The 26,065-nt window shown below is 41.4% G+C and overlaps 1 protein-coding gene across 3 annotated transcripts in view; it reads left to right on the forward strand.

Annotated features, from left to right (window-relative positions):
* The window catches only part of Col14a1 (collagen type XIV alpha 1 chain), a 209,322-nt gene that overhangs the window by 31,018 nt on the left and 152,239 nt on the right, over nucleotides 1-26,065 (forward strand). For all 3 annotated transcript variants that reach the window (XM_029469983.1, XM_021183602.2, XM_029469984.1), the window contains exons 3-5: nucleotides 3,483-3,599; nucleotides 6,597-6,740; nucleotides 10,070-10,159. In XM_029469983.1, coding sequence (XP_029325843.1) covers nucleotides 3,483-3,599; nucleotides 6,597-6,740; nucleotides 10,070-10,159 — 351 coding nt within the window. The remainder of the gene's footprint in view (nucleotides 1-3,482; nucleotides 3,600-6,596; nucleotides 6,741-10,069; nucleotides 10,160-26,065) is intronic.

Here is a 26,065-nt window from a genome sequence, read left to right on the forward strand (position 1 = left end):
TGGGTGGGTAGGGAAGTGGGGGGCGCTATGGGGGACTTTTGGGATAGCATTGGAAATGTAATTGAGGAAAATATGTAATAAAAATATTAAAAATAAAAAAAAAATAAAACTAAGGTTTTTGTTGTGCTGTAAATAGCCCTCTCTACTTATGCAAGATTAAAGACAAGTCTAAGGAGATATTTTTCTTGAGAAATGTCCTTCTGTGCTTACTGATTCCAAATGCCTGGATAATTGTAGAACAGTGTCTCAGTCAGGGTTTCTATTGATGTGATAAACACCAGTCAAAAGCAACTTGAGGAGTAAAGGGTTCATTTCAGCTTAGAACACTCAGGTCATGGTCCATCTCAGCGAGGGAAGTCAGGGCAGGAAGGCAAGGCAGGAACCTGGAGGGGGGAACTGAAGCAGAAATCATGGAGGAGTGATGCTTACTGGCTTCCTCCTCATGGCTTGCTCAGCCTGCTTTCTTATAGCAGAACTCAGGACCACCAGCCCAAAGATGGCACCACCCACAGTTGGGCTCCTTCACACCAATCACTGATCAAGAAAATGCCCGACATACCTTCATACAGGCTAGTCTTATGGAGGCATTTCTCAGTTGAGACTCTCCTCTTCTGAAATGACTCTAGCTTGTGTCACGTAGCTAATTCTCTGCTTATTTAGATCATTGCAATTTGCTAATCTGATCTCGATATAAAGAACTGAACTTGGGTTACCTTCAAAACCAGTACCATGGATTTCTTGTGGGTCACAGACCATTTTACCCTCGTGTGTGAACTTGAACAAGGTTTTCAGACACTGTTCCTTGGTTCTTTATCCTAAAGTCAGGCTAGTGATATATTTTTGTGAGGATTTAAATGAGTTCTTAAACTCCATAGTTAGCTAAAACGAGAGGAAGGGGAAGAATTTTTTTTTGTTGGCCACCAATAGTATCGTATCAGTTAGTCTAATGTTATGATCTATGATTCGTAGAAAGTGTCAGTTTTTCTGAAAGTAAAGAAACTGGCTTTGGAAGGCTTGGCATCCAATTCAGGCTGTTCAGCTGATCAGTGACAAAACTGGAAATCAAACCAATGTCCAAGCTTGCATTGTTCCTCATGTCTTTTCAGGATGTCTGCTTCTTTCCTCAACACTGGATCACAGAGTAAGAAAAAAAGGCTGAGCACAGAGTGGATAGTGGGTGTGGCATTTCTGCTAGTGAATTCTTTTGTTTAGATATTACAAACTAAAAATGTTCATTCTAAAGAGCTTCCTTTTGAAACCCTGCAGCATTTACAGAGGGTTCTGAAATGTATTCTGAAGTTTTAATGACTTACACGAAGGTAAAGAGATCTTAGCACTTTTGTGAAATTTCAGAAGATCAAATGCTGTGGCCCGAGTCGTGATCACGTGCTACATACCTGACATGGCTAAATCAGATTTTCCAGAAGAATCGACCAGACTTTAAAAAAACACAGTCATTTTGCATTTGATCCCGAATTTCTTAATGATCACTATCTCCAATGACTTATTTATTTATTTACTCTGTTAGAATTATGTATGAGAGTGTGTGTTCTTATGAGTGCAAGTGCCTGTCAAGGTCAAAAGATGCCATCAGATCCCCTGGAGCTGGTGTTACAGGTGGTTTTGGGTCACCTGACACAGGTTCTGAAAACTTGGGTCACCTTGAAAAACAGTACCTACTCTTTTTTTTTTTTTTTGGTTTTTTGAGACAGGGTTTCTCTGTATAGCCTTGGTTGTCCTGGAACTCACTTTGTAGTCCAGGCTGGCCTCGAACTCAGAAATCCACATGCCTCTGCCTCCCAAGTGCCGGGATTAAAGGCGTGCGCCACCACGCCCAGCTAACAGTTCCTACTCTTAACCACTGAGCTATATGTCCAGTTCCTCTCAAATGTTTTAAGATTAATATTTTATGATCATAACATGCCTGAAGTAGTTTCCTCAAATATTATATCATAAAATTTTTTTGAGTGTCACAGTGGAAAACCTGAGTCATACATGCAATGGTCTCTGCAGAGTAGAGAAGCTTTCATGTTCTAAGTAGGAAAACACACCATTGACACATAATGATGTCATTCTGCAAGATTGGCTTCAATTTCTAAAGGAGACATACCCTCAATTTAATTAATTAACTTTACACTCCTATCGCTGCCCCCTTCCTGTTCTTCCTCCCACAGATCATCCCCTCATCCCCCATCCCCTTCTCTTCTGAGAGGTTGGGGGCTCCCTGAGTGTCCCCCTCCCCTGGCACATCAAGTCTCTGTGAGGCTCAGTACATCCTCTCCCACTGAAGCCAGATAAGGCAGCCCAGTTACAAGAACATATCCATAGACAGGAAATGGATTTAGGGATAGCCCCTGTTCCAGTTGTTTGGGACCTACAAGAAGACCAAGCTGCACATCTGCTACATATGTGAAGGAGGTCTAGGTACAGTTAATGTATACTCTTTGGTTGGTCGTTCAGTCTCTGAGAGCACCCAAGGGTCCAGGTTAGTTGGCTCTGATGGTCTTCCTGTGGAGTTCCTATTCGCTTCAGGGCCTTCAATCCTTCCCCCAACTCTTCCAAAAAAAGGCCCTCAAGCTCCATCCAATGTTTGGCTGTAGGTTTTGCATCTGTCTGAGTCAGCTTCGGGGTGGAGCCTTTCAGAGGTCAATATGCTCCTGTCTGCAAGGATAACAGAGTATCATTAATAGTGTCAGGGATTGGTGCTTGCCCATGGGATGGGTTTCTAGTTAGGCCAGGTATTGATTGGCCATTTCCATAGTCTCTGTTCTATTCCCTACTCTTGCATTTAGTGTAGACAGGATAAATTTGGGCTCACAAGTTCTGTGGGTGGGTTGGTGTCCCTAACATTCCACTGGGGGTCCTGCCTGGCTATAGGAGATGGCCTCTTCAGGTTCCATATCCCCACTGTTATGAATCTCAGCTAAGGCCACCCCCCTTAATTCTTGGGAGCTTTCCCTATCCCAGGTCTCTGGCATGTCCTTGAGATAACCCCATCCCCTATCCCCACCAGTAGCAGAGTTCTGTTCATTCTCATGGTTATTTGGCCGTCTCTCCTGTCTCTCCCACACTTAATCCCGAATCCCTTCCATTACCCCTCCACATCCCTTCTCCCACCCAGTTTACTTCCTCCATCTGTCTTGTATAACTATTTTATTCCCCCTTCTAAGTGAGATTCTAGTATCCTCACTTGTTCCTGCGTTCTTGTTAGCTTCTTTGGGTCTGCGGAGTGTAGCATGGGTATTGGATAATAACGTTTATCCCTATGTCTTAGGTCAGTGCTGTTTGACAAAGGGGTACCCTTGAGAGAGAAGCATAAGCGTTCACATCTGTCGTACTTTGCTCACTGACTGACTTGTTATCAGGGTTGTAGAAAGGACATCTTTCGCCACTGAGTGTATTTTGGTTATGCTACTTTGACTCTGTAATTTAAATTTGAATATTTTCATGTTTAAGTCATATTTGTTTTTTTTCCTTTCCAGTGGCTCCACCCACAAGGTTAAGATATAATGTGATTTCCCATGATAGTATACAGATTTCATGGAAAGCACCAAGAGGGAAATTTGGTGGCTACAAACTGCTCGTGGCTCCAGCTTCAGGTAAAGAAAGTTCGCTATATTTTCTTAGGAACATTTTGTGCATGGATGGTTAAAAATATGTTGTGCTGAATGTTGCACAGCGGAAGACTTGATTTAATTTAATTTTTGAACTTGACAAATTCTCTTCTCATTAAGGAAATAATGCTCCCCAAAGTATAAGGTCTGGGCCTTGGACTTACCTGTGATGAATTCTTCTTAAGCTAAACTTTCCTGAAATTTCAAAACCATTAAAAATAAAAATACCACTGATGTTTTAATATAGAATAAATACTTTTGATCCATGACACACTATGGCAGTTTGAATATGCTTAGCCCAAGGTGTGTTAGTATTTGTGGGTGTGGGCTTTAAGATCTTCATCCTAGCTGCCTGGAGGACAGTCTTCTCCTAGTGGCCTTTAAATGAAGATGTAGAACTCTCAACTCTGCCTGCACCATGCCTGCCTGGATGCTGCCATGCTCCCATCTTGATAATAATGGACTGAACCTCTGAACCTGTAAGCCAGCCCCAATTAAGGACTGTTACCATGGGAACACTTCACCAATGCTTCTTGGCTCTCATCCTCACACACAAGTACATAATAACTCCCTCATTACATCATGACCTCAGTGAATCAGCTACTTTTCTTGCTGCCATGATAGAGTGCCCGGCATAAGGAATCCAAGGGGGAAGACATTTATTTTGGCTTCTGGTTTCAGAGGTTGACTCCGTGGTTGCTTTGTCTGTCCATCACAGCAGTAGGCATTTGTGACAGCGGACAATTGTCTGGTTCACAGCTGACCTGGAAGCAGGCATGGAGAAAAGGGGATGATACTTCCACTTAGTTGCTCTCTCTCTTTTTCCTTTGATTGATATACACCTATAATACATGTTATTATAATATAATTATAATGGGTTATGAAGAAGGGCATATAAAGTTGGACTTCTTTCTGTTGAGGACCATTTCTCAACTGATTTCGTGCTCTTAAATGTGAAATTATTTGATTTAGAAATCTCAAAAAAATAAAGGTAGATAAAACATCTAGCTTCTTGTCTGGTCACTAATTTTAAATAGTATGGATTCATTCCGTTACTACCTTACGGAATTGGGGTATTTTCTATGTCAGGTCTTGAAAATATTTTCTCAGTCAATAAGTACTTTAATTTCTACAGATTAATTGCTAATTATATTACATTGTTAAGCACCCGAAACACACATCACTGAGGAATAACACAGGTCTTAGAACTGATTCAAGTGCTTCGTGAACCAAACCTCAACATGACCATCCCATTCCTTCTGAAACAGTGCACTCAAACACTAGAAGCCTAACTTGTTTAAATACCTCCAGTGGCAAATGAGTGAAATTATTTCTTAATGAATAATTATGCTATCTACTGTTCTTATTATAGTGGCCAAAGCCGATCAGCCAATTTAGACTCACTAGAATCTACTTGGTTAAACACAGCAAATAAAAGAGAGTAATAAATGCATTTAACTGCAAAACGTTTATGGACATTTTAGCTCTGTGAGTCATGGTCCAAGTCTTTTTTATGTCAGTCTTTCCCAAAGAATGTTCCATGGTGTTCTGCAGGGCGCTAATAGCCGTTACACAACAAAATGAGTTAATAGTCAAATAAATTTGGGAAATGCTGGCTTAGACAGAGCTTAAAGCATTCATTTTTTTTTTTGGTCATAGGAATCAAAGTATTTAACAAAATCTGTCTTCTAAAAAGAGACTGTAATAGTCAGGGTTTTCTAAAAAAACTTTTAAGAAAAGTATAAGTTTCATTATATTTGTGTATTTCATAATAGATTTTTCTGAGACTTAACTTTTACTTTTAAAATATTATGTGTGTGTGCTTGAATGGATACAGTGACCATGTATTCCAGAAGAGGGCATTGGATTCCCCTGGACTGGACCGTAACTGGAGTTACAGCCAAGTGTTAGCCAGTCTGTGGGTGCTGGGTATTGGACTCTGTCTTTTGGAAAAGCAGCCAGTGCTTTCCATCACTGAGCCATCTCTCCAGCCCCAACTGATGAGTTCTTAATGATAGGAGTTTGTGAAACACGATTTCACATCTTGAACAATAAGGCTAACGGACTTTGGTAAGAGAAAACTCAGTTTCCTCCCTTAGTGGCAGGCAGAGTGTATAAACAGCAGACAATATTTCAGGTTAGATTATTTTTATTGGGATGTAGTTAAAATTTACTATAACATACTACATTTGATTAATTTATACCTCTCTGAGGGCTGTTAGAGGGACAGACATGTAGAATCAGTTTCCTCCTGTTTTTTTCAGATTGTTCATTACTGCCATAAATGACAGATAATTATAGAAAATCCAAAGATGCTTTGGAGGTTTGCATAAATAGTCAGTATTATCAAAGCGTTTCCAGGAAAGTTGTAGATGTCAGTCTAATTTGATGGGAATTTTGCAATTTTATTTATTGAATCAAACTGACTTTTAAGTATGCAGGCAGTGAGCTTTCCCTTCAACGACCTGAGGCAGCGGTGGGCAGATGTAAGATGATTAGGCTGTTAATGGTTCAAGGGTGCTTCTGCTTACACTAGGGAACAGAGGACCGCAGTGGCAGCAGCGTGGTTAATAGCATCCAGCCAGCTCATGGGCCCCGCTGCAGATTCAAGAGGCGGTCTCTTCTTTGAAGACTGAACCTGATATCCTCGAGAATCTGTTTTCTTATCTTGTACTGTGGTTTCTCTCAGATCATCAATGAGATAGAGTGCTATCATGCAAATCTCTGGTGACTAAAGCAGACAGAATATGCTGAACATGACAATAAAGGTTACATTATACATGTATGAGTATGCGTCATTCAAACGTTGTTACCATCTGATATATATATCTCAAAGTGTGCTGTGCATGGTAAATATTTAGAACCAATATTTTTAAAAATTAATGTCTGTCTTTTAACAATCTTGATTGTGGTTGATAAAAGTTCTCAGTTAAATGCAGTCACTCCCAGCTAAGTATGGATTGTCGTGCTGTTTTATTACAGGAGGAAAGACCAACCAGATGAATCTCCAGAACACTGCAACAAAAGCGATTATTCAAGGCCTCCTGCCAGAGCAGAACTACACAGTTCAACTCATTGCCTACTATAAAGACAAGGAAAGCAAGCCCGCTCAAGGCCAGTTCAGAAGTATGTATTGACAATCTTTAAGTACCACCTGGGGCCCTGCGCTTAAAATAGTAGATGTAAGAGGGGGTTTTGAGATAGAGTCTTTTCGTTTTGACCTTTAAATAAAGAGTCTACATGTCCGAAGGTACAGATGACGTGTTTGAGATCCCCCATCGTACAGAAGCTATTAAGAGGTTTTAGGTTTTAGTCTTAAGTCAGTCCCGCCTCTCCTTGTGTTTTTACTCCAGTCTTCTGCCTCCTAATTTGCTACAGTCGTACCGAAAATGACGCCTCTTAAGGACTATTAGGAACAGGAAATGAGCGGAGGAGCCTCAGTCTGGTTCACTTGAGTTAAAGCTTTGAGATTGATAATTTCAAGTGTTGCAACGGAGCAGCGGCGGAAACCCCCAGGCCCTGGAAAGCTTGCCCAGTGGTTGTTAAAAACCACTGATTCCCACCCGCTTTTCTCTTGTGGGCAGTCGCTGGGTCCACCAGCCTTTCTCTAGACAAACTGTAAGCATGATTCATTCATGCTATGATTTAGCTGTTATCAATGTGGGTGAGGTAGGGGTTTTTGCGCTATTTAGGTAAAAATGAGGTTTTTTGAAGGGCCTCTTCTGTATTTATCTGATAGTCCTGGTCCCTATATTCTAGAGCTCAATCAAGCTTGGTTTCTCTTCCTTGAAAACTCCCATGGTCACATGCTGGAAAACGGTGGTCATGAGAAGGACTTGTGAAACGTGGATTCTTCTTGAACACAGGTTTTTGATACATAAACAGTCTTTCCCCCTTTTTCAGATTTTAAAAGCAGAGAGCAGCTCTGGTGCTCGTGAACGCCGCTTTGCTGTGGTGTCCTGGTTCTCATTTCTACCCTTGTCCTGTTTCTCACACTCCTAGCCTCTCCTCCGTTTCCCTCTTCTTCCCTCCTCTCATTCTTCTTTTCTTTTGAGGCAGGGTCTTGCTTTTTAGTTCAGGCTAGCCTAGAACCCACCAGGTAGCTCAGGCTGTCGTGGAACTTGTGAGTCTCCAGCTCTTTTGTCCCCGATCCTGGGATTAAAGTGTGCATCACCACACTTGGCATGACAATTTGGTTCTAACTGATTTTGTTCCTACACGAAGGTAGCAACATTTATTATAATTTCTGTGTGGACTTGTGGCCCTACTTCCAAAGGGACTTATTTTTTCAAATTCACGTCTAAGCTGGTGCTGTGGTCTGTTTTGGAATGCTTCCAAGCCGTCGACTTTTCTCTTCAGAAGTTTGTTCCACTGGCCTCTGCTTGACTCAGCCTGCCTATCTTAATAGTGAGACATAAGTGCTCCCCTTCCGGGAACAGATCTGCAGATCCCCACATCTGAAACCACTCTCATCTTGCCCCTAGCATTTCTTAACCCAAAATTTCCTCATATTAAACTGAAAGGTGCATTTTATTTTAGAAAATGTAAGTGACCTGGGTCACAATCCAAGTGTGGGTGGGGTGAAAGATGTAGATTTGGAAATAATCCACAAAGGATGAGATTTTAGATGGTTGGATGATAAAATTATAGTCAGAGTATTTAGAGATGGCGGGCAACTTTAGTATAAAGTCATGTTTCAGGAATGTAAGGAGGAAAAGAATCCAAAAATGAGAACATAAAAGACAGGGTGGTGGAATAGAAAAAAAATATGATTGTATCTTTGCAAAAACCGAGAACAAAGATTTTTAAAGAGGCAGGATGCTGATTAAGAAAGGGGTCTAAAGATGGATACAAAATTAGATTATTGAATCTAGTAAGGTTAAAGTATCTTATAATTTTCATTATTACTTCTAGCCCAGAATTACATCTCTTGGAATCAGAAAGACGAGAAGGGTTTTAAAGACAGGGTTTCTTTAACTGAGGTGACAATCCCTGAGCAGATGACAAGTCTTGGAAGCTTTCAGCAAAGGCACAAAGACCAGTGGGAAGGACAAGGAGTGGTGCTACACAGACAGGGTTGATAGGACCATCTCCTGGAGAAGACGGCAAGGATGCAGGAGAGATGCTCATCTTCCCTGTGCAGCCAACCTACCATCAGAGCTTCTCACTTCTTCCAAGTGCATGAAATAATTAACTGAAATACCTTGCCCTTGGTCTTTTTTTCTTGCATGTTCTCAGCACATTTTATATGTATAGATATACAATGTGACATTTGGTGAAGGCCTTGAAATCTTTGGACCAGAACAGGTAGGCAGGCTGTTGTGAAGTGTCAGGCATTCAGTACAGTAGAATATTAAGCCAGTGATTCAGGTGGATATGAGCATACCAAAGGAGTATGGGAAGTTGTTAGCCTCTGAATATTGCCTTTCTGAAGTGACAAACACTACCATCTAAGTATCAGGATTACTTTTTTTGGCATTTTTCTTAGTAAAGATTAATTATATGCTATGGGTTTAATTATGGCCTTTTCGTATATGTACATCTTATATACATTTGATCATATTCATCCTCTTTCAGCATCCCACTTCACTCCCACCGATTCCCTTCCTCACTCCTACTAGACTCCTCCCATTATGATGTCTTTTGCTTTTCTTCTTTGTTTGATAACTCAATGGGTTCCCTCAGGGTTGCTTGCAGGACCGTGGGTGAGAGGTTGTTTACAGGACCATGGACATCTTACCAGCTATTTACATTCACGGAGAAAATGTTACAGAAACATTTTTTTTTTTTTTAAAAAAAAGTTTGGGAGGAAACATGATGTGGTTCTCTACCTTCTCCTGAAAACATAGCAGATACAAACAAGAATGTCCACCGTTATTATCTTTCTAGAGTGGGAGCTAAATTCATACACTGAGCCCAGAGACGTGAGGCTAAGGCCAACCAATGCTTACTGATTTTATAAGCTATGGTTTAGCATCTTGGCTTCTCATTCTTTTGCAGATGGGATAATCATGTCAGCTTTACAGCTGTTTTGAAGTGTTAAATTGATTTAATGCATTTGTCCACGGTGCACACTTGACTTAAGCCTTAAGAAGTACTTTTTTTTTTTTTTTTTTTTTTTTTTTTTTTTGAGACAGGGTTTCTCTGTATAGCCCTGGCTGTCCTGGAACTCACTCTGTAGACCAGGCTGGTCTTGAACTCAGAAATCTGCTTGCCTCTGCCTCCCAAGTGCTGGGATTAAAGGGGTGCGCCACCACCACCCGACTTTTCATAGCTTAGGACAAGGTTGAAGGAAATGTCCGATCCAACACATGGAGAACAGTTTGTACCATGGTACTAATGTCTGTCATTACTTTTTGGTTTTGCAGTGATTTTAGTTAAACATAGTGAATATGTATATTTGTATATATTTAAAATGTTAATACCACATATTCCTTTCTTTCCTTTTCTTCTAGTTAAAGATTTAGAGAAAAGAAAGGATCCAACAAAGCCCAAAGTCAAGGTTGTGGACAAAGGAAACGGAAGTAAACCAACTCCACCAGAAGGTCAGATACGTGCTTACCTCACTTTGGGTGTGGCTGGCTAAACGGCAGACAATATATGTAGTAGTCTGGCCCATCAGCAGAGATGTACAATCTGTTATGAAAAGAGCCATTGACTCTTTTCTCTCTACCTTCCCAGTGACTGTCAGCATTTGGCAGGGGAGGGTGGGGGGACCTTCCATTCACTCTCTACAACCAACTAAGCATACACAGGAAGCCTGTCCAGTCATATTCCTTGCTGTATCTTTTGCTTCTTCACTTTAGGACCTCTCCTTGTGGATACCTCCCCCCAGGCAGGAGTCCATGGTTAATGGTCTATTCCACTCTGTTCTCATCTGTGCCCCTCCTCCACTGTGTTATGTATTTTTAAAACAAGTGCTGCCCATGCTGGATCCCATATCTTGATGTATAGCACTAATATTTTGTATTTTCCACAGGGCTGTCTTCTTAAATCCATGACTTACTTAAATTAAGTCATTAATTTTAAACATGTGGCGATCTTAAACATATTCATTTGTTATTAGTGACTGACTTTATTGCACTGTCTTCAGGGAATGTGGTATGCAGGGATATTTTTAAAAGTTTGTTGAGATATTTTATTACTTAAACATGGCCAAATGGTTAGATTCGTTCCACATGTCCTTGAGAAAAATGTGTTTTAATTTTCCCTACTAATGTTGGTCCACTTCTATTTGAAACTGGCGATTTTCAATACTCGTAATGCTGGTGACGTACACAATGAGAGTTACAATTTCTAGGGAAAATTTACTTTTGTTATTTATAATGATCCCTTTTATAATTAGTTGTTCAGTATTCATCTCAAAGCCTAAGTGTCTAAAATAAATGCAGTTATACCCTCTTTATTGGGTATGGTATTCACAAAACCATGCCTTCTTGCTCTTTAAACTGTCATTGTACTTGTGTTCCCGGGCTTATAGTGAGCAGTTGTATGGTGAAGGCTGAGTGTCTTTTAAACATTCTATCTTGCCATTGCTGTATTGATTTATAGCCATTTTCACTGATGTTTGCTGAAATTGCTGATAATTTGGATTAATTAATTATGTCTCACTTTTCGTATTTTTCCTCCTCTATTTGTAGTCTCTGTTTTCTTTATATCTGCCTTACCCTTCTCCTGGCCTGGAAGGTGTTCCTTCTTTTGTGTTTCTTTGATATGATTGTATTGAGATTTGGCATACATATGGAATCTTAACAAAGACTACAGCAATTATAGCCTCATCATGTCTCAACAGTCCTTACAATGCTGTCAGGGTATCATACCATTGTCTGCCTACCAGGAGTTGTTTCCTGCTCTGTTTTTGTTACCTCTTGCATTTTATCTCATGTCAATTTCACACAGCCCATATAAGCCTGCTGTTTTAATGTTTATAACTTCCAGGTGAGACATATATCTCTTAGTAGCCTAAATTCTTGTATTTACACGTGCAACCATATAAATCATCCTAGAATTGCTCATCTGTACATGTTGCAAAATAGTCAAAGTAGCCACATGGCCTGTTAACTAACATTTGATATTTTATTTTAGTGTGTGGTATAGAAATGAAGGTTCAAAAAAAAATCTGAGAACCAGGTCTGATTCCACAGGTTCGTAATTTTGGATAATTAGGAAGCTGAGGCAGGAGGATTGCAAACTCAAGACTTGCCTGGTCCGCAGCATGAGTAGAAGGCAAGCCAGGGGAATTTACTTGGAGACACTGTCTCCAAGTAAAGAGCAACAACACAAAGCAGAGTCAGGATGTAGCTCAGTGGCAGAGGGATGCGTAGGACGAGGCAAAGCTTGGGTTAACTCTCTTCTCTCTTCACTGTGCTCTGTCACTCATTTTTAATACAGTCAGGTTAACTTGAGTTTGCAGACTACTGATGTGCTTCCAAAAGTCAAAAGTTAAATAAAGGGCAATAAAAGAGAACCCACCCTTCTAGCTCTACTCATCCTAAGAACCAGCCTGTCTTTTCTTTCATCTTCCTTGGGGTGGGGTGGGAGGGGCAGTGCTGGGAAGTGAGCCCACCCAGGACCTAGAGCCTGCCTGGCATATCTTTCAATAGTGACATCCTCGACACCCAGTTCATCAGGCATTTTAATGTGGTATTCTTTTTTTTTTAAAGTTCTCAGTTAATATTTGGATTAACATTCTTTGCCTGTTTATGCTTAGAGGATATTTGAGATAAAAATCTATGGGTTCATGTGGCCTCAGAATGTATTAGTGGTAGCTCTGTATTACCTTCTCTATTCTTTGTTTTAATACGTATGAGTTTTGGAAGCACAATATAGGCCAGCTTTAGGACAGGAGTAGAAACATGAGCGGAAGCCACTAACCAGTTACTCAAAGTCCCTCCCAAGACTTAGCATAAGTCTCTTCCAGGATGACATAGTCCCATGATTCATATCAAACTATGTTGTTCTTTATTTTCTCTACAGTGTGTTATCTTCTGGAATGGGTATCTATACTGCAAATAGCTCAGAGACAATTAGTCATATTTCACATATTTCAAAATTTTAGCTGAAAGGCAAGGAGTTAGGATGTCTATCTGAATTTCTGTGCAGGGAGATAATTACTTGTTTTTAATGTACTTTCCGAGTTTCTTCAGTACTTAAAAACCAGCTTGCAAACAAAAGTGGTATTTGCCTCTGAGCACAATGTTGGCACATGGACATGAACGGTTACTTCTCCATGGCTGTCCAAACAGCTTTCTCTAGTTATTTTTGGAATTTTGCATAGGAACATAGAAAGAGATTGGAAAAGATTATGGGCCAGATAAGAAAAGAAGCACAAGGTTTCTTTCTTTTCTGATAGTTTTTTTCAAGTCTCTTTTGTCCTATCCATGTACTAATGGGGCTTGACCATGCTTAGCTTCTGATATCAGGCAGGATCAAGCAATTTCACATGGTATAAACTCTTTGTTGTTGTTGTTCTCTGTACTAGAGAGAGAAGGGATGAAACTAAAACTCCCATTTTCTTTTCTTTTTAAATTTTTGTATTTTTTTCTTGATACAATAGAGCTGTGATTTTCTAAAGAAAATAAAACCCCAAAAGAGATGGACTTGCTATTCTTTCCAAAATAACAATAGTCCATGGGCTAAGCCAAGTCCTCTGCTATTTTTTAAGTGATGTTTTATTGGGGTCCAGCTTTGCTCATTCCTGACATACACTCTGTGGCTGCTCTCCCACATCACCAGAATTGGCGTGTTTCAGAGGAGATCATATGGCCAGCAAGTATTTCCTATCTTGACCTCTTCAGAATATAATTGTTGATTCTTGCTTTAGAGTGTTTAAACCTTTCCAATGTTTTGGTACTAAATCCCTTACTAAGTTGATTTCTTTTCTGAGACCGTTTGGTCTGTTCTGCTATTTTCAATCAGAGCTGCTTAGGATTTAATCTCATTTACGAATCTTCAAAAGGTTCCATTTCATCTATGCCCACCCACATATATGTTTTGTTTTTTAACCTGAAACATGAGAACTCCTGAGTTAGCTGTGAAGATTGAACGAATTATTGTAAGTTAAGGAGTTAGAAGGCAGTGAATACTATTTAAGCATTTATTATTAATATTAGAATACTCCAAGCTAAGCATGTGGTGGCTCAACCAAGCAGTCTTAGCACATAGCTAAGGTTGGAGGATGACTTTAATGTCAGCTTAGGCTACAATTCTGAGATAACCTGGGCTACATGTTGTTAAAACAAACAAATAAACAAAAACCATACACTATAATAAAATAAACAAGATCCTCCAAATACTAGAGAATATATTTATAGGTCAATTTCTATTTCTATCTCTCTCTGTTGCCCTCTCTCCCTCTCTCTCTCTTTCCCCTCTCTATCTCTGAAAGAGTCTCATATACTCTATGCTTGTCTCAAACTTGCTATGTAGCTGAGGCTGGCCCTTGAACTCCTGACCTTCCTACCCCCAACTCCCCAGTGCTGGGATTTTAAGTGTTTACCATCATACTTGGCTAAGAGGCGTATCCTTTAAGTTTGACAGTAACTGGATAGAGAAGATTTGATATTTGTCAGTAGACTGGGCAAGCACTGAGGTATCTCCTGGTGATTAACTGTTGTTCACGGTTGGTAGATGTCTACTCTCATGGAGCTTGCATAGACCCGTGCAGCACAACACAGGCTTCCTCTGGCATCTCCAGATGAGGAGCCAGCTCTGAATTATGCAAGCTAATTATGTTTGGATACAGCCAGGTCCTCTGATGGCTTTCAAGGCACATTTTCACATCCTAACTTCACTTTTGACACCTTTATGGTTCTTAATGCATAACCGAGAGACTGATTTAAAAAACATTATCACCTTTCCACTAGTTTTCCAGGGCTTACACATGCCAAACTCAAGATTGTGGATTCATCTTGGAAATAGTGGGGATATTTGGGATTTAAATGTCAGCTAGACAGGGGGAATGAAAGATCAGTTAGAACATAAGCATATAGGTGGGTTTTTAAGCAAGCACTGGATAAATTCTGACTCCATTTCCATAAGTGGGGCATTGGGCTGTAGATGTTGCCTTAGTTAGGGTTTCTGTTGCTGAGAAGAGATACCATGACCATAGCAACTCTTATAAAGGAAAACATTTAATTGGGGCTGGCTCACAGTTTCAGAACTTTAGGCTATTATCATCATGGTGAGAAGCATGGCAGCATTCAAGCAGACACGCAGGTGGATAGAAGAGCTGAGAGTTCTCCATCTTGATCTGCAGGCAGCAGAAGTGAATGCTGTTCTGTATCTGGCTTGAGCATTTGACACATCAAAGCCTGCCCATCATGATGCACTTCCTCCAACAAAGCCACACCTACTCCAACAAGGCCACACCTCCTAACAGTGTCAGTCTCTCTGGGCCTATGGAGGCCACTTTTTAAAAAAAAAAGCATTTATTTATTTTATGTATATGACTACATTGTAGCTGTCTTCAGACACATCAGAAGAGGGATTTGGATCCCATTACAGATGGTTGTGAGCCACCATGTGGTTGTTGGGAATTGAACTCAGGACATCTGGAAGAGTGTCAGTGCTTTTAACCACTGAGCCATCTCTCTAGTCCTATGGAGGCCACTTTTATTCAAACTACCACAAATGTGGATTAGACCATCACACCCAACCACAGGAAACTTGAAAAATTTGTCAGTGGCCAATTTCATTGTTTTTTGAACATCATAATGTATACTTAAACACATTTAGATACCTTTGTATGTGTATATATGTGTATGGTATGTGTGTGTGTGTGTGTGTGTGTGTGTGTGTGTATGAGCAGAACCTCACAGCTCACGTGTGGAGGCTAGAGGATAATAACCTCATATGTCATTTTTCACTTTTGCCTTGTTTGAGATAGGGTTTCTCACTCATGTCTGTGTATGCCAGGTTAGGTGGTCAGTGAGATTCCTTGGTCTATTCTGTCTCTGTCTCTTATCTTGGTATAGGAGAGCTGGGATAACAGATGTGTGCACGGTGCCATTCCTCAGACTCTCGGTATTCCAACCCAGGGTCTATTGCTTGCGTGGTAGATGCTTTATCTGTGGATCTATTTCCACACTGTTACTTGCACTAAGGTTGCATAAACAGGTCTGTCATTCACCTTGGTTCCCGATGCAACTGAGTGCAGTTAACAAGAGATACAGTAGGCGGTGGCTAGCATGACACTACAAATGCTGTATAGTAAACTCGTGAATAGGAGAAACACACTGTCGGAAACCAATGCATTTTATGGTAAACACAAACCTCAAGCATGGTCACTTATCAGCATTTTCAAATATTATTCTCAGCACTTAGTCTGTGTGCTATATTTTGTAAGACTGGTCATCACCAGCATTATCACAAACAAATGAGCCATGCATTGCACTTCGTTCTGAAGGTAGTGATCTCACTAGATGACAGGAACATTTCAGCACTCTTATAGAATATGGGACACAGTGTCGCATACACGGTCAGTTATGGATGGAAGTGTTCCTGGGCAATGCATACCTGTGTTCAATCACTGTTGCACCTAGGGCCCCAGTCCCTTTTCCTTGCTGTGTCTAAATACTTGACAAGAAGAGACTTAAGGGAGAAGGGCTTCATTGATTTTTATTTATGATCTGAGGAGTTATAGGCCATCATGGTGGGGATGGCATGACTGGCATGTGGCATGTGACACGTGGCAGTGGGAATGTGTGATAGCTCCTTTCTCACATTGCTGTGGATCTGGAAACAGACACAGGATAGGAGGCGAGATCATGCTATAGTCTTACAGCATCACTTCAGACTCACTTCCTCCTGTGCATCTCTGCCTCTTAAAGCTCCTGCAACTCCCAAAGCTAGCCGGGGACCAAGTAGTCAAAGATAAACCAGCCTTTGGGGGACATTTCCCATGCAGACAGTAACAGTCATCCCATGGAAGAATTGAAGACAAACAAACAAACAAACAAACAACCCTGTGAAATGTGTAACTTGCCCATTTATCTCTGCTTGGCTTCAGATGCTCCTGGCTTTACAAGAGTGAAGTTTTTTTTTTTTTTTTTTTTTTTTTTTTTTTTGCAAAACAGTGGTTTAACACATGCATCATCCTTCACTGGGTGTGAGACTCCAAAGGGGCAAAATTGGTTCTTGGGTGCAGAGGCTGAAAATTTTATTTATTCCTTTTATGTCCATAGCTTAGGTATACATAAGTGCATAAACAGTAATACAGTAATGACATCAGGATTTCATGAGGAGGTAATCCGACATAAAACATGTCTAGAAGGTCTTCTTATGGGAAGATAACTTTATAAGGTTGGGAGACCCTGACCTGTTGCAACAAATGTGCAGCAGAAAGACTCTTTCTTTCATTTCAGTTTTTTTTTTTTTTGCCCCTGGTTTGCTCTCTGTGCTTTCCCTAATGTGTTGTTGAAACACAGAGCCACTGCAAAACTAGTGAGTCAAGCTCAAGGCAGTAAATGCTTTGTGCACTTCCTGGAGCCTGAGTGGCCAGGCTCTGCATGACATCAGAAAAGGAGTGGCTTTCCAGTCTGAATTTGGGAGAATAAACAGAAGCATTATTGCACGGGTAGTTTTTGTCTCAAAATTAATTTTTTTTTCTTCTCACTGTCTTTGTTATTGTGCCAGCATAGCTTAGACAGCATCCAGGTTTGGGGTCAAATAGTCCCTGAAATACCGTCCTCCTCTGCTTTCTGTCTAGTTGTGCAGTCTTGGACAGTTTAACCCTCTAAGTGCCAACTTTGTTTTACAAATGAGCACAATACTCACTATTAGCATGTAGGGCTGTGGAGGGCAGTCAACACTATCATGTATGGCTTATATTAGGATCTTAAGGAAATTGTGTTTTTATTCCTGTTGTGTGTGTGTGTATGTGTGTGTGTGCATGTGTGTATTTTAAAAAGAAAATAAAGTCATGCCTCAGTAACTATGAAGACAGACTCTGAATCCCCTTTACCCAAACTTGAGCCTGCTAAAGTGCCTTAAATAAACAAATAAACAAAATTTAAAAATTATTTCAACATGAATATATAATACACATATCCTCCCATGTGTTTCAAATCATCTCTGGATTATTCATAGTACCTAATAGAGTAATGTAATAGAAATAGATGTTATACTGCGTATCAAGGGGGAAAGGAGAAATGTGTACATGTTCAGTCCAGATACAATTTTTAAAGTACTTTCACTTCACGGTTGGCTGAGTCTGTAGCTTCAATCTGTGTCTTTAGAAAACTGGGCATATCAGCAACAGTGACTGTACTAGTGTCTCATGGCTCCTCCTGAACTGTCTGTGGATAGCTGGCTTGTTGGGGGCTTAAGGAAAGAAGCTCTGAATCCGGGAGAAGACTGAGAGAGGCCATGTTTATTAAAAGATCTTTAAATACAGCAGAAAGAAAAAATTCTGTTTCCTTTCCCTTTCTGTGCCACAAGTTATAGGGTACACATTTTTTAAAAAGGAGACAAGATCAGTCAGTCAGTAACCACAGAGCCCCACACTCTATTCACCTGTTCCTTTGATGAATCCTAGCCCACCAAGAGTACAAGGGAATTGAACTTTTCCTAGTGTTTGACCTCCAGATTTCTCATTCTTCCTCTACAACCTTTGGTATTTACCAAACTTTGGACACCTTCTTTTTCTTGGACACTTATTACTTTCAACTCATAAATTCTACAGTAGTGAGAACTCCTAGCTTCCAAAAAAAGCAAAGGAAACTTTCAAATTTCCATATTTGAGAAAGAAATTGTAACATTTTAAACAGCTACTTTGTTACTGTAAGTACTGTTAGTGACTTTGGCAGAGTCCATCTCTTTTCAGAATGGTGGAGCTTCTCTGATCAGTACCTAAATTCTCACTTGAGAGTATTCTAGAATGTCTTATGTCTGTTCCTGCAGAATGAACTATTGGCATCAAAAGGAGCAGATGTTTTGGGCTTAAAGTTGTCAAGGACTCCTTGTTATTAGTGAATTAGTCACAGGGATTGCTGAGCTATTGAGTTCATAGGCATTTACCTAGAACAACTAAGTAGACAGCCCTGTGTTCAGAAAAAAAATCTGTATGATTGCAGAGCCACATACCTTAGGACAAGATGAAAACAAACGGGACTGTTACGCACTGGCTCTAGACTTTGAGAAAACTGTATCTGAAAACTGGTGCTGAACCCAAATAACTACTCAAATTGTCTTCGCTCACTACCCGCTAGGTTCTGGATTCCCAAATGAAAGACACATGCGCAGCCTTATATTTTAATATGCCTTAACAGCTCAATGGCTGGGCCACCTCCAAACCTCCACATGGCTAATATACTCCCCTCTGATATTCCTGAGTTATTACTTCTAAAACCTACATTCCATCTTGGCTGCTCTGGACCCAGCCCTGCAGCTCTGTCAGGCTGAGTTTCCCAGCACCTACATATTGGCTACATTCTCTGTCCAGCACACCTCAAGTGTAGCTTCTACTCCTGTAGCTTCTACTCCTTTAACAGCATTGTGGCTTTCCCTCTTCCTGCTCCTTCCCCACTCCCTTGCCAGGGAATCCTAAAGTCCTGCCTCTGTCTCCCTGCTCAGACATTGTCTGCTGCCAGCTTTATTTACCACAACTGGCGATGGGACAGGCTCCCTCAGTGTCTTACATGTGGAGGTGCAGATTCTCATTCAATTTTGGGGACCAAATTAACATAATGCATGCAGTATTAGACCAAATCCACAACAGAAGCAGAGCTGATAAGACAAAATAGCCTTTCTAGAGTCACTGTTGAAGAAGTTGGGAAGTAGCTGGGCAAGTGTAAAAACGAATATTCAAAGCTGATGTCATATCAACTATGTTAGGGAGCACTGTGTTTTCTCAAGTCAATCTAGGTTAGATATCTTTGTTGTGGTAAGTTCACTTTTGAGAGGGTAGATAATCTCTCTCTCTCTCTCTCTCTCTCTCTCTCTCTCTCTCTCTCTGTGTGTGTGTGTGAGAAGTGATTGAAATTGGAGGTGTTGGGGAAGGAATAACTGTGTTGGCATGCAGTGAGGAATAAATGCAGACAAGTCAAAAGTGGTAGAGATCAGTAAAGCTTTGCCAAGCACAATCAATAGTTTAGCTCAGTCTTGTGGTTGGGGAGGGAGCAGGACTCCTATGATTTAGCTTTGGAAGTTATTAGAGAGCCACATAGTTAGGCCAAAGAGAAGATATTTGAGACTCTCAGTTGTCCCATCCTTTCTTTCCTCGATCTCACTTTTTTTTTCAAAAAAAAAAAAGAAAAGACTTTTAAAAAGTTATTTATTCACTTTACAACCTAGTATCTGCCCTTCCCCTCCTCCCAGTACTCTTTCATGCAACTCTTCCCCCCCCCACCCCATTACACCTTTCACTTTTCTTTTGAGGAGGAGAAGCCCCCTTCACACACACACACACACACACACACACACACACACACACACACACACACACACACCCTGCACATCAAGTTGCTGCAGGACTAGGTGCATCCTCTCCCACTGAAGCTAGGCAAGGCGGTTCGTTTAGCAGCGTGGGATCTACAGACAGGCAGGCAATAGACTCAGGGACATCCCTGCTCCAATTGCTGGGGGATCCACACGAATACCAAGCTGCTAATCTGCTACACATGCACAGAGGGCCTAGGTCCAGCCAGTGTTCACTCTTTGGTTGGTGGTTCAGTCCCTGGGAGCCCCAGAGGGTCCTGGTTAGTTGTCTCTGTTGGTCTTCCCATAGAGTTCCTGCCCTCTTTGGGTCCACAGTCTTTGTCTCAACTCTTACGTAAGACTCCCTGAGCTCTATCTAATGTTTGGGTGTGAGTTTCTGCATTTCTTTCCATGGGATGCTGGGTGGAGCCTTTTAGAAGACAGTTATGCTGAGTCTCTGTCTGCAAGCATAACAGAGTATCATTAATAGTGCCAGGGATTGGTTCTTGCCCATGGGGGTCTTGATTTGGGGCAGTCATTGTTGGCCATTCCCTCAGTCTTTCCTCTGTCTTTGTGTCTGCACATCTTGTAGAAAAGACTCCTTTTGGGTCAGAAGTTTAGTGGGTGAGTTGCTGTCTTAATCTCTCCACTGGGAGACCTGCCTGGCTACAGGAAGTGGCCACTTCAGGATCTATCTATATCCCCTACAGCTAGGAATCTCAGCTAGAGTCACTCCCATAGACCTTTTGTTGCATCCCCATCCCAGGTCTCTGGCACATCCCAGAGACTGCCCCCCACCCCCAGCCAATCTCTCTTCTCTCTTCCCTTGTCTCCATACATATGATCCTCCCATCCTGCTCCCCTCCTCATCCCTTGTCCACCCAGTTCCCTCCTCCCTCAGCCTCCAATATCTACTTTGTTTTCCCTTCTGAGAAAGATTCAATCATCCTCCCTTGGACTTCTTCGGGTTTGTTGGTTATCCAGTACTTTATGGCTAATACCCACTTATAAATGTGTATATACCATGCATGTCCTTTGGGTCTGTGTTACTATGTAGCCCAGGCTGGCCTTCAATGGATGAGAATCCTCCTGCTTTATTCTCAAGTTCTGTGGTTACAGCTATGCATCACCATGCTTGGCTCATCTGTTTTAGTTAACAGGGACATTGCTGCTCCCCAAAGCAGACACCCTGCCTGTAACTGAGTTAAAATCTGTCACCCGGATGCTCCTGTGGGCATAGAGAAACTCCTAATCCCCTTTCTGAGGTGATAGCCCTTTAAATGTGGAAGCAGCTGTCTTCTCCCAGGCCCTGGGGAGAGGAGAACGTGATGACTGTGCTGTTTATAGGGCTGTCAGTTATTGTTATGATTCAGGACTCTGAGTGGCAGCTGAAATGTTCTCTTGGCTGTGGTGCCGTGACTGGGCTTCACATTCCTGCAAGCTGCTGTGGTGTTATGCATTGTGGGTCGATTGTAGGACAAATGCCCATGGGTTTGATTTTATAACTCCTCATAAGGGGAGCTTGATAATTTTTCCTTTGTCCGACTCTCTCTCTCTCTCTCTCTCTCTCTCTCTCTCTCTCTCTCTCTCTCTCTCTCCCCCCTCTCCTTTTGTGATAGTATTTGAAGTGAATTTATCTAAGCCACCCAGGCTTTGTAGTCCGCTCTACCTTTGAATTCAGACTTTCCATTTTCTCAGTGTGTGGGGAGTGGGCAGAGTTCCCACTCTGCTTACACTGTCTCTTTTCTATGAAGTAGTAAGAACACTTATTGTATAGGATTGATATTGGTCTTTAATTGAGAAAAAAGACATTTGTAAAAAAGATTATAAGGAACAGGCTCAGAAAATCATGGAGGCAGCCAGCCAGCTGGAGATTCAGGAGACAAGAACAGTGTAGTTTCCATTCAAATCTGAAGGCTGATGGTGTCAATTCCAGACTAAAACCCAGCAAGCTCAAGGCAAGTGAAAATGCTGTCCCAGAGGGTCTAGACAGCTGGCAGATGTTCCCTCCTAGTTTGTCTTTGGCTCTGTTCAGGCTCTACTTAGTTCATTATAGAGACCTACACTCAGAAGACAGAACAATCGGCTTCACTGTCTCATCAAGAAGAAAAACTTCCACAGACATATATAGATTAATATTGTTCAAGTGTATAGGCAGTTATAGCTCAGTCATAATTAATAACATAAAGGATAATGGACATAAAGCAATTACTATTCATTTCTGCACAGTGCTTTTCTAAGAAGTAAGACATTCCAGGAAGAACTAAGATGAAGCTAGGAAGAGAATATTGGGGCTGACGAGACGGCTCAATGCTTAAGAGTGCTGGCTGTTCTTCCGAAGGTCCTGAGTTCAAATCCCAGCAACCACATGGTGGCTCACAACTGTCCATAATGGGAATATTGGGAAGTGCTGTGTTAGATCATTGATCAACAATGTTGTGGTGACTGACTTAATTATCTACTTGATTGAATTGGGAGGCACGCTAATGCCTGTGTCTGTGATGGTGACGTTAGAGGCAATTAGATAAGGAGAGGACTCTGACTTAATCAATAGGTAAATTCCTTAATGGATTCACAATATGATGTCATGGGGCGGAAATAAAAGGCAGGAAGCAGAGACAGGGTTTCCTTGCAGGATATAGGTCAGCAGGGCAGTCGTGCTCTGAGTTATTTCAGGTTCTGACTTTTCCTGGTCTCTGTGAAATGCATGTTCCTGCCCTGCCATGTCATTTGTTCCTACATAGTCAGATCAGACCTGTAAAACCAGGTCAGTGACTTACCACAGTAACAGAAACAAACCAGAACATGTGTTAACTGGGTTTTATTGGGGTTAAGATCTGAAGATCAATTTCAGAACAATTGATATCATTCTTATGTTGAGTCATCTGACTTGTGAACACAACGGTAGCTTTCCTTTGCTGTTTTCCAGCTTTAACAAGTGTTTCCAGACATGGTTTGGTAAATACATGCTGAGGAATTTTTCATCTTGAGAGCAACTATAAGTGTCCATACATCTATTAATTTTTGCCAGTTGAGCGAACACACATTATATTTCACTATGATCTTATTTTGGCCACTAAAATAATTAAGTTTTTATTTGTTCACTCATTGGCCGTTGTCTCTTGTCTTTTTGAACATCTACCCATGGCTCTTTATTCTTGAGAGTCATGTTTTCCCTGCTGTGTGGTATCTCTTCCTGTTTGTAATTCATCACTCTTATCATTCACTTTGTTTGTTTGCGACAGCCTCTCCACATAGCCCCAAATCCCAGGGGTCTTCTCGCCTCAGACTTTCCAGTAATGTGGTTAGGGATCTTACGCATGGATTTTAACTTCCTTTAAGGTGTTTTGGTAATGTGAACAACCTTTCAAACTTTAGTATCATTAGTTAATCAATATTTGAACTTATATTCCATTTTATACTGTGACCTAGTTATAACTTATTTAATTTATGAGTGAGCTCAATCAAGAGGATATTTTTAATTGGAAATCATTTGAAAATAGTAAAGACAAGCTTCCTCACTCTTCTGGATAAGCAGAAGGGATTTCCACTCTGTGGTCTTTTCTAAGCTTGGGAAGATGGCTCAGTGGGAGGGTGCTTGCCTCAGATGAGTGTGGCCCTTGGCTCAGTGCCTAGCATTGCAAAAACAGGCAGCAAGAAAGCCCATGAAAGTGTAAGCAAAAGGAGCATTCTAAAAAAAAAAGTTTGTACATTTGCCCAATTATTTAATATATGTAGATGTTTTTGAAAGAAACAAAACAACAGCATTTGTGAGTTGGCATTCCTCATTTAAAAACTAATAAGCATGGGCTCTTGAAGTATAATAAGATAACCGTTTGTCCAGATTATGTCCAAAACCTAAGGAATTTCTCTTCCACAAATTGTAGCAGTATTTGCTTTAGACTTAAGTTACAGTAGGGCTGAGTCTCAAATGCAAAACTGGTATCTTTCTTCTCTTAAATAAGGGGAATTTAGGGCCAAGAATGTAAATAATACCTCTGGATTGAGTTGTACTATTGAGCTTCCTTCCATAATGATGACTGGAGTAGTCCATTGGCAAATACATTTTCCCTCGCCTGGTAAAAAGATCTGGGTCTTCCATGCATATTTATGTCTGGAAAAAATCATGCTCCTTTAAGCAAATGTGATGTGGTGGATGCAAAGACAAATTTGTTAAACTGCCTGTCTCTTTTGCCAGCCACACTAGTGCAGCCAATTTTTTTGGTCACTTATTTATTTATTTATTTATTTATTTATTTATTTATTTATTTATTTATTTTCACTCCAGATTTTATTCCCCTCCCTGCTGCTAGTCCACCCTCCGACTGTTCCACATCCCATACCTCCTTCCCAACCCCTGTCTCCGAGAGGATGTATCCACCACCCACCCCTCACCCAACCAGACCTCTAAACTCCCTGGGACCTCCAGTCCTTTGAGGGTTAGGAGCATCGTCTCTGGCTGAACCCAGAGTTGGCAGTCCTCTGCTGTATATGTGTTGGGGCCTCATATCAGCTGGTGTATGCTGCCTAGTTGGTGGTCCAGTATTTGAGAGATATCAGGGCTCCAGATTAATTGAGACTGCTGGTCCTCCTATAGGGTAGCCCTCCTCCTCAGCTTCTTCCAGCCTTTCCCTAATTCAACCACAGGGATCAGCAGCTTCTGTCCATTGGTTGGGTGCAAATATCTTCATCTGACTCTTTCAGCTGTTTGTTGGGTCTTTTGGAGGGCAGTCATGATAGGCTCCTTTTTGTGAGCACTCCATAGCCTCATTATTAATGAGGTCTTGGGCCCTCCCCTTGAGCTGGATCCCACTTTGGGCCTGCCGCTGGACCTTCTTTTCCTCAGGTTCCTCTCCATTTCCATCCCTGCAGTTCTTTCAGACAGGAACAATTAGGGGTCAGAGTTTTGACTGTGGGATGGCAACCCCCTCCCTCACTTGATGCCCTGTCTTCCTACTGGAGGTGGGTTCTATGAGTTCCATCTCCCTACTGTCTGGCATTTCATTTAAGCTCCATCCCTTTGAGTCTTGAGAGTCTCTCACTTCCAAGTTCTCTGGTGCATTCTGGAGGGTCCCCCCATCTTCCTACCTTCTGAGGTTGCCTGTTTCCATGATTTCTGCTGACCCTCAGGGCTTCAGTCCTTCTCCCTCACCCAATACCAGACCAAGTTTCCCTCTCTGCCCCCACTCCCCATCCACTTTCCCTCCCAGGTGCATTTTGCTTTTTTAATTTTTCAAAAATTCATACACATATATCATGGATCTTGGCCATATCTTACCCCCCTCCTCCCACCCCGCCTCCAGCTCCATCTTTTCCTGATTCATCTCTGTCTTCAAGTCATTTACTTTTGGCATAATCTACTGGGTGATGCCCATGTGCACATGGGTGTAGTGTCAACCAGTGGGGCATGGACAACCTACCAATGGCCACCTGTTCAGAGAAAAGTAGCTCTACCTCCCTCAGCAGCTATGGACAAACTCAGCTAGGGGTGGGTATCAAGAACCCCTCTACACTCTATACTGGAATTTGGACTTGTTTCAGCTTGTACAGGCAGCCATAACTGCTCTTAGTTTATGTGTGCAACTGCCACGCCATTTCCAAAGACAGCATTTCACAGCACATGCCCCTCCCTATCTTTTGGCTCTTAAATTCTTCTCTCCTTGCTTTCTCCATCTTCCTTGAGCCTTGGAGAGGGAGGTTGATGTAAATATTGTCTGTGGCTGCATACTTATAGTCGCTTATTCCCTGTAGTTTGAACAGTTAGGAATTTCGGCATTAGCGACTCTCCACTGCCATAGGTAGCTTCTCTGACCGAGAGCAGCACAAATCTATTATCACAAACACGATTTTCCAAGGCAGTTTGACAACATGTCTACTTATCAAAACAACATCAATAGATTCTCCCTCCAGGGCTAATGACCTCCCTAACTGTGGGTTTTTTGTTTGTTTGTTTGTTTTTGGTTTTTTGAGACAGGGTTTCTCTGTGTAGCCCTGGCTGTCCTGGAACTCACTCTGTAAACCAGGCTGGCCTTGAA

Source organism: Mus caroli, chromosome 15, assembly GCF_900094665.2.
Source record: "Mus caroli chromosome 15, CAROLI_EIJ_v1.1, whole genome shotgun sequence".
In the NCBI taxonomy this organism is placed as follows: domain Eukaryota; kingdom Metazoa; phylum Chordata; class Mammalia; order Rodentia; family Muridae; genus Mus; species Mus caroli.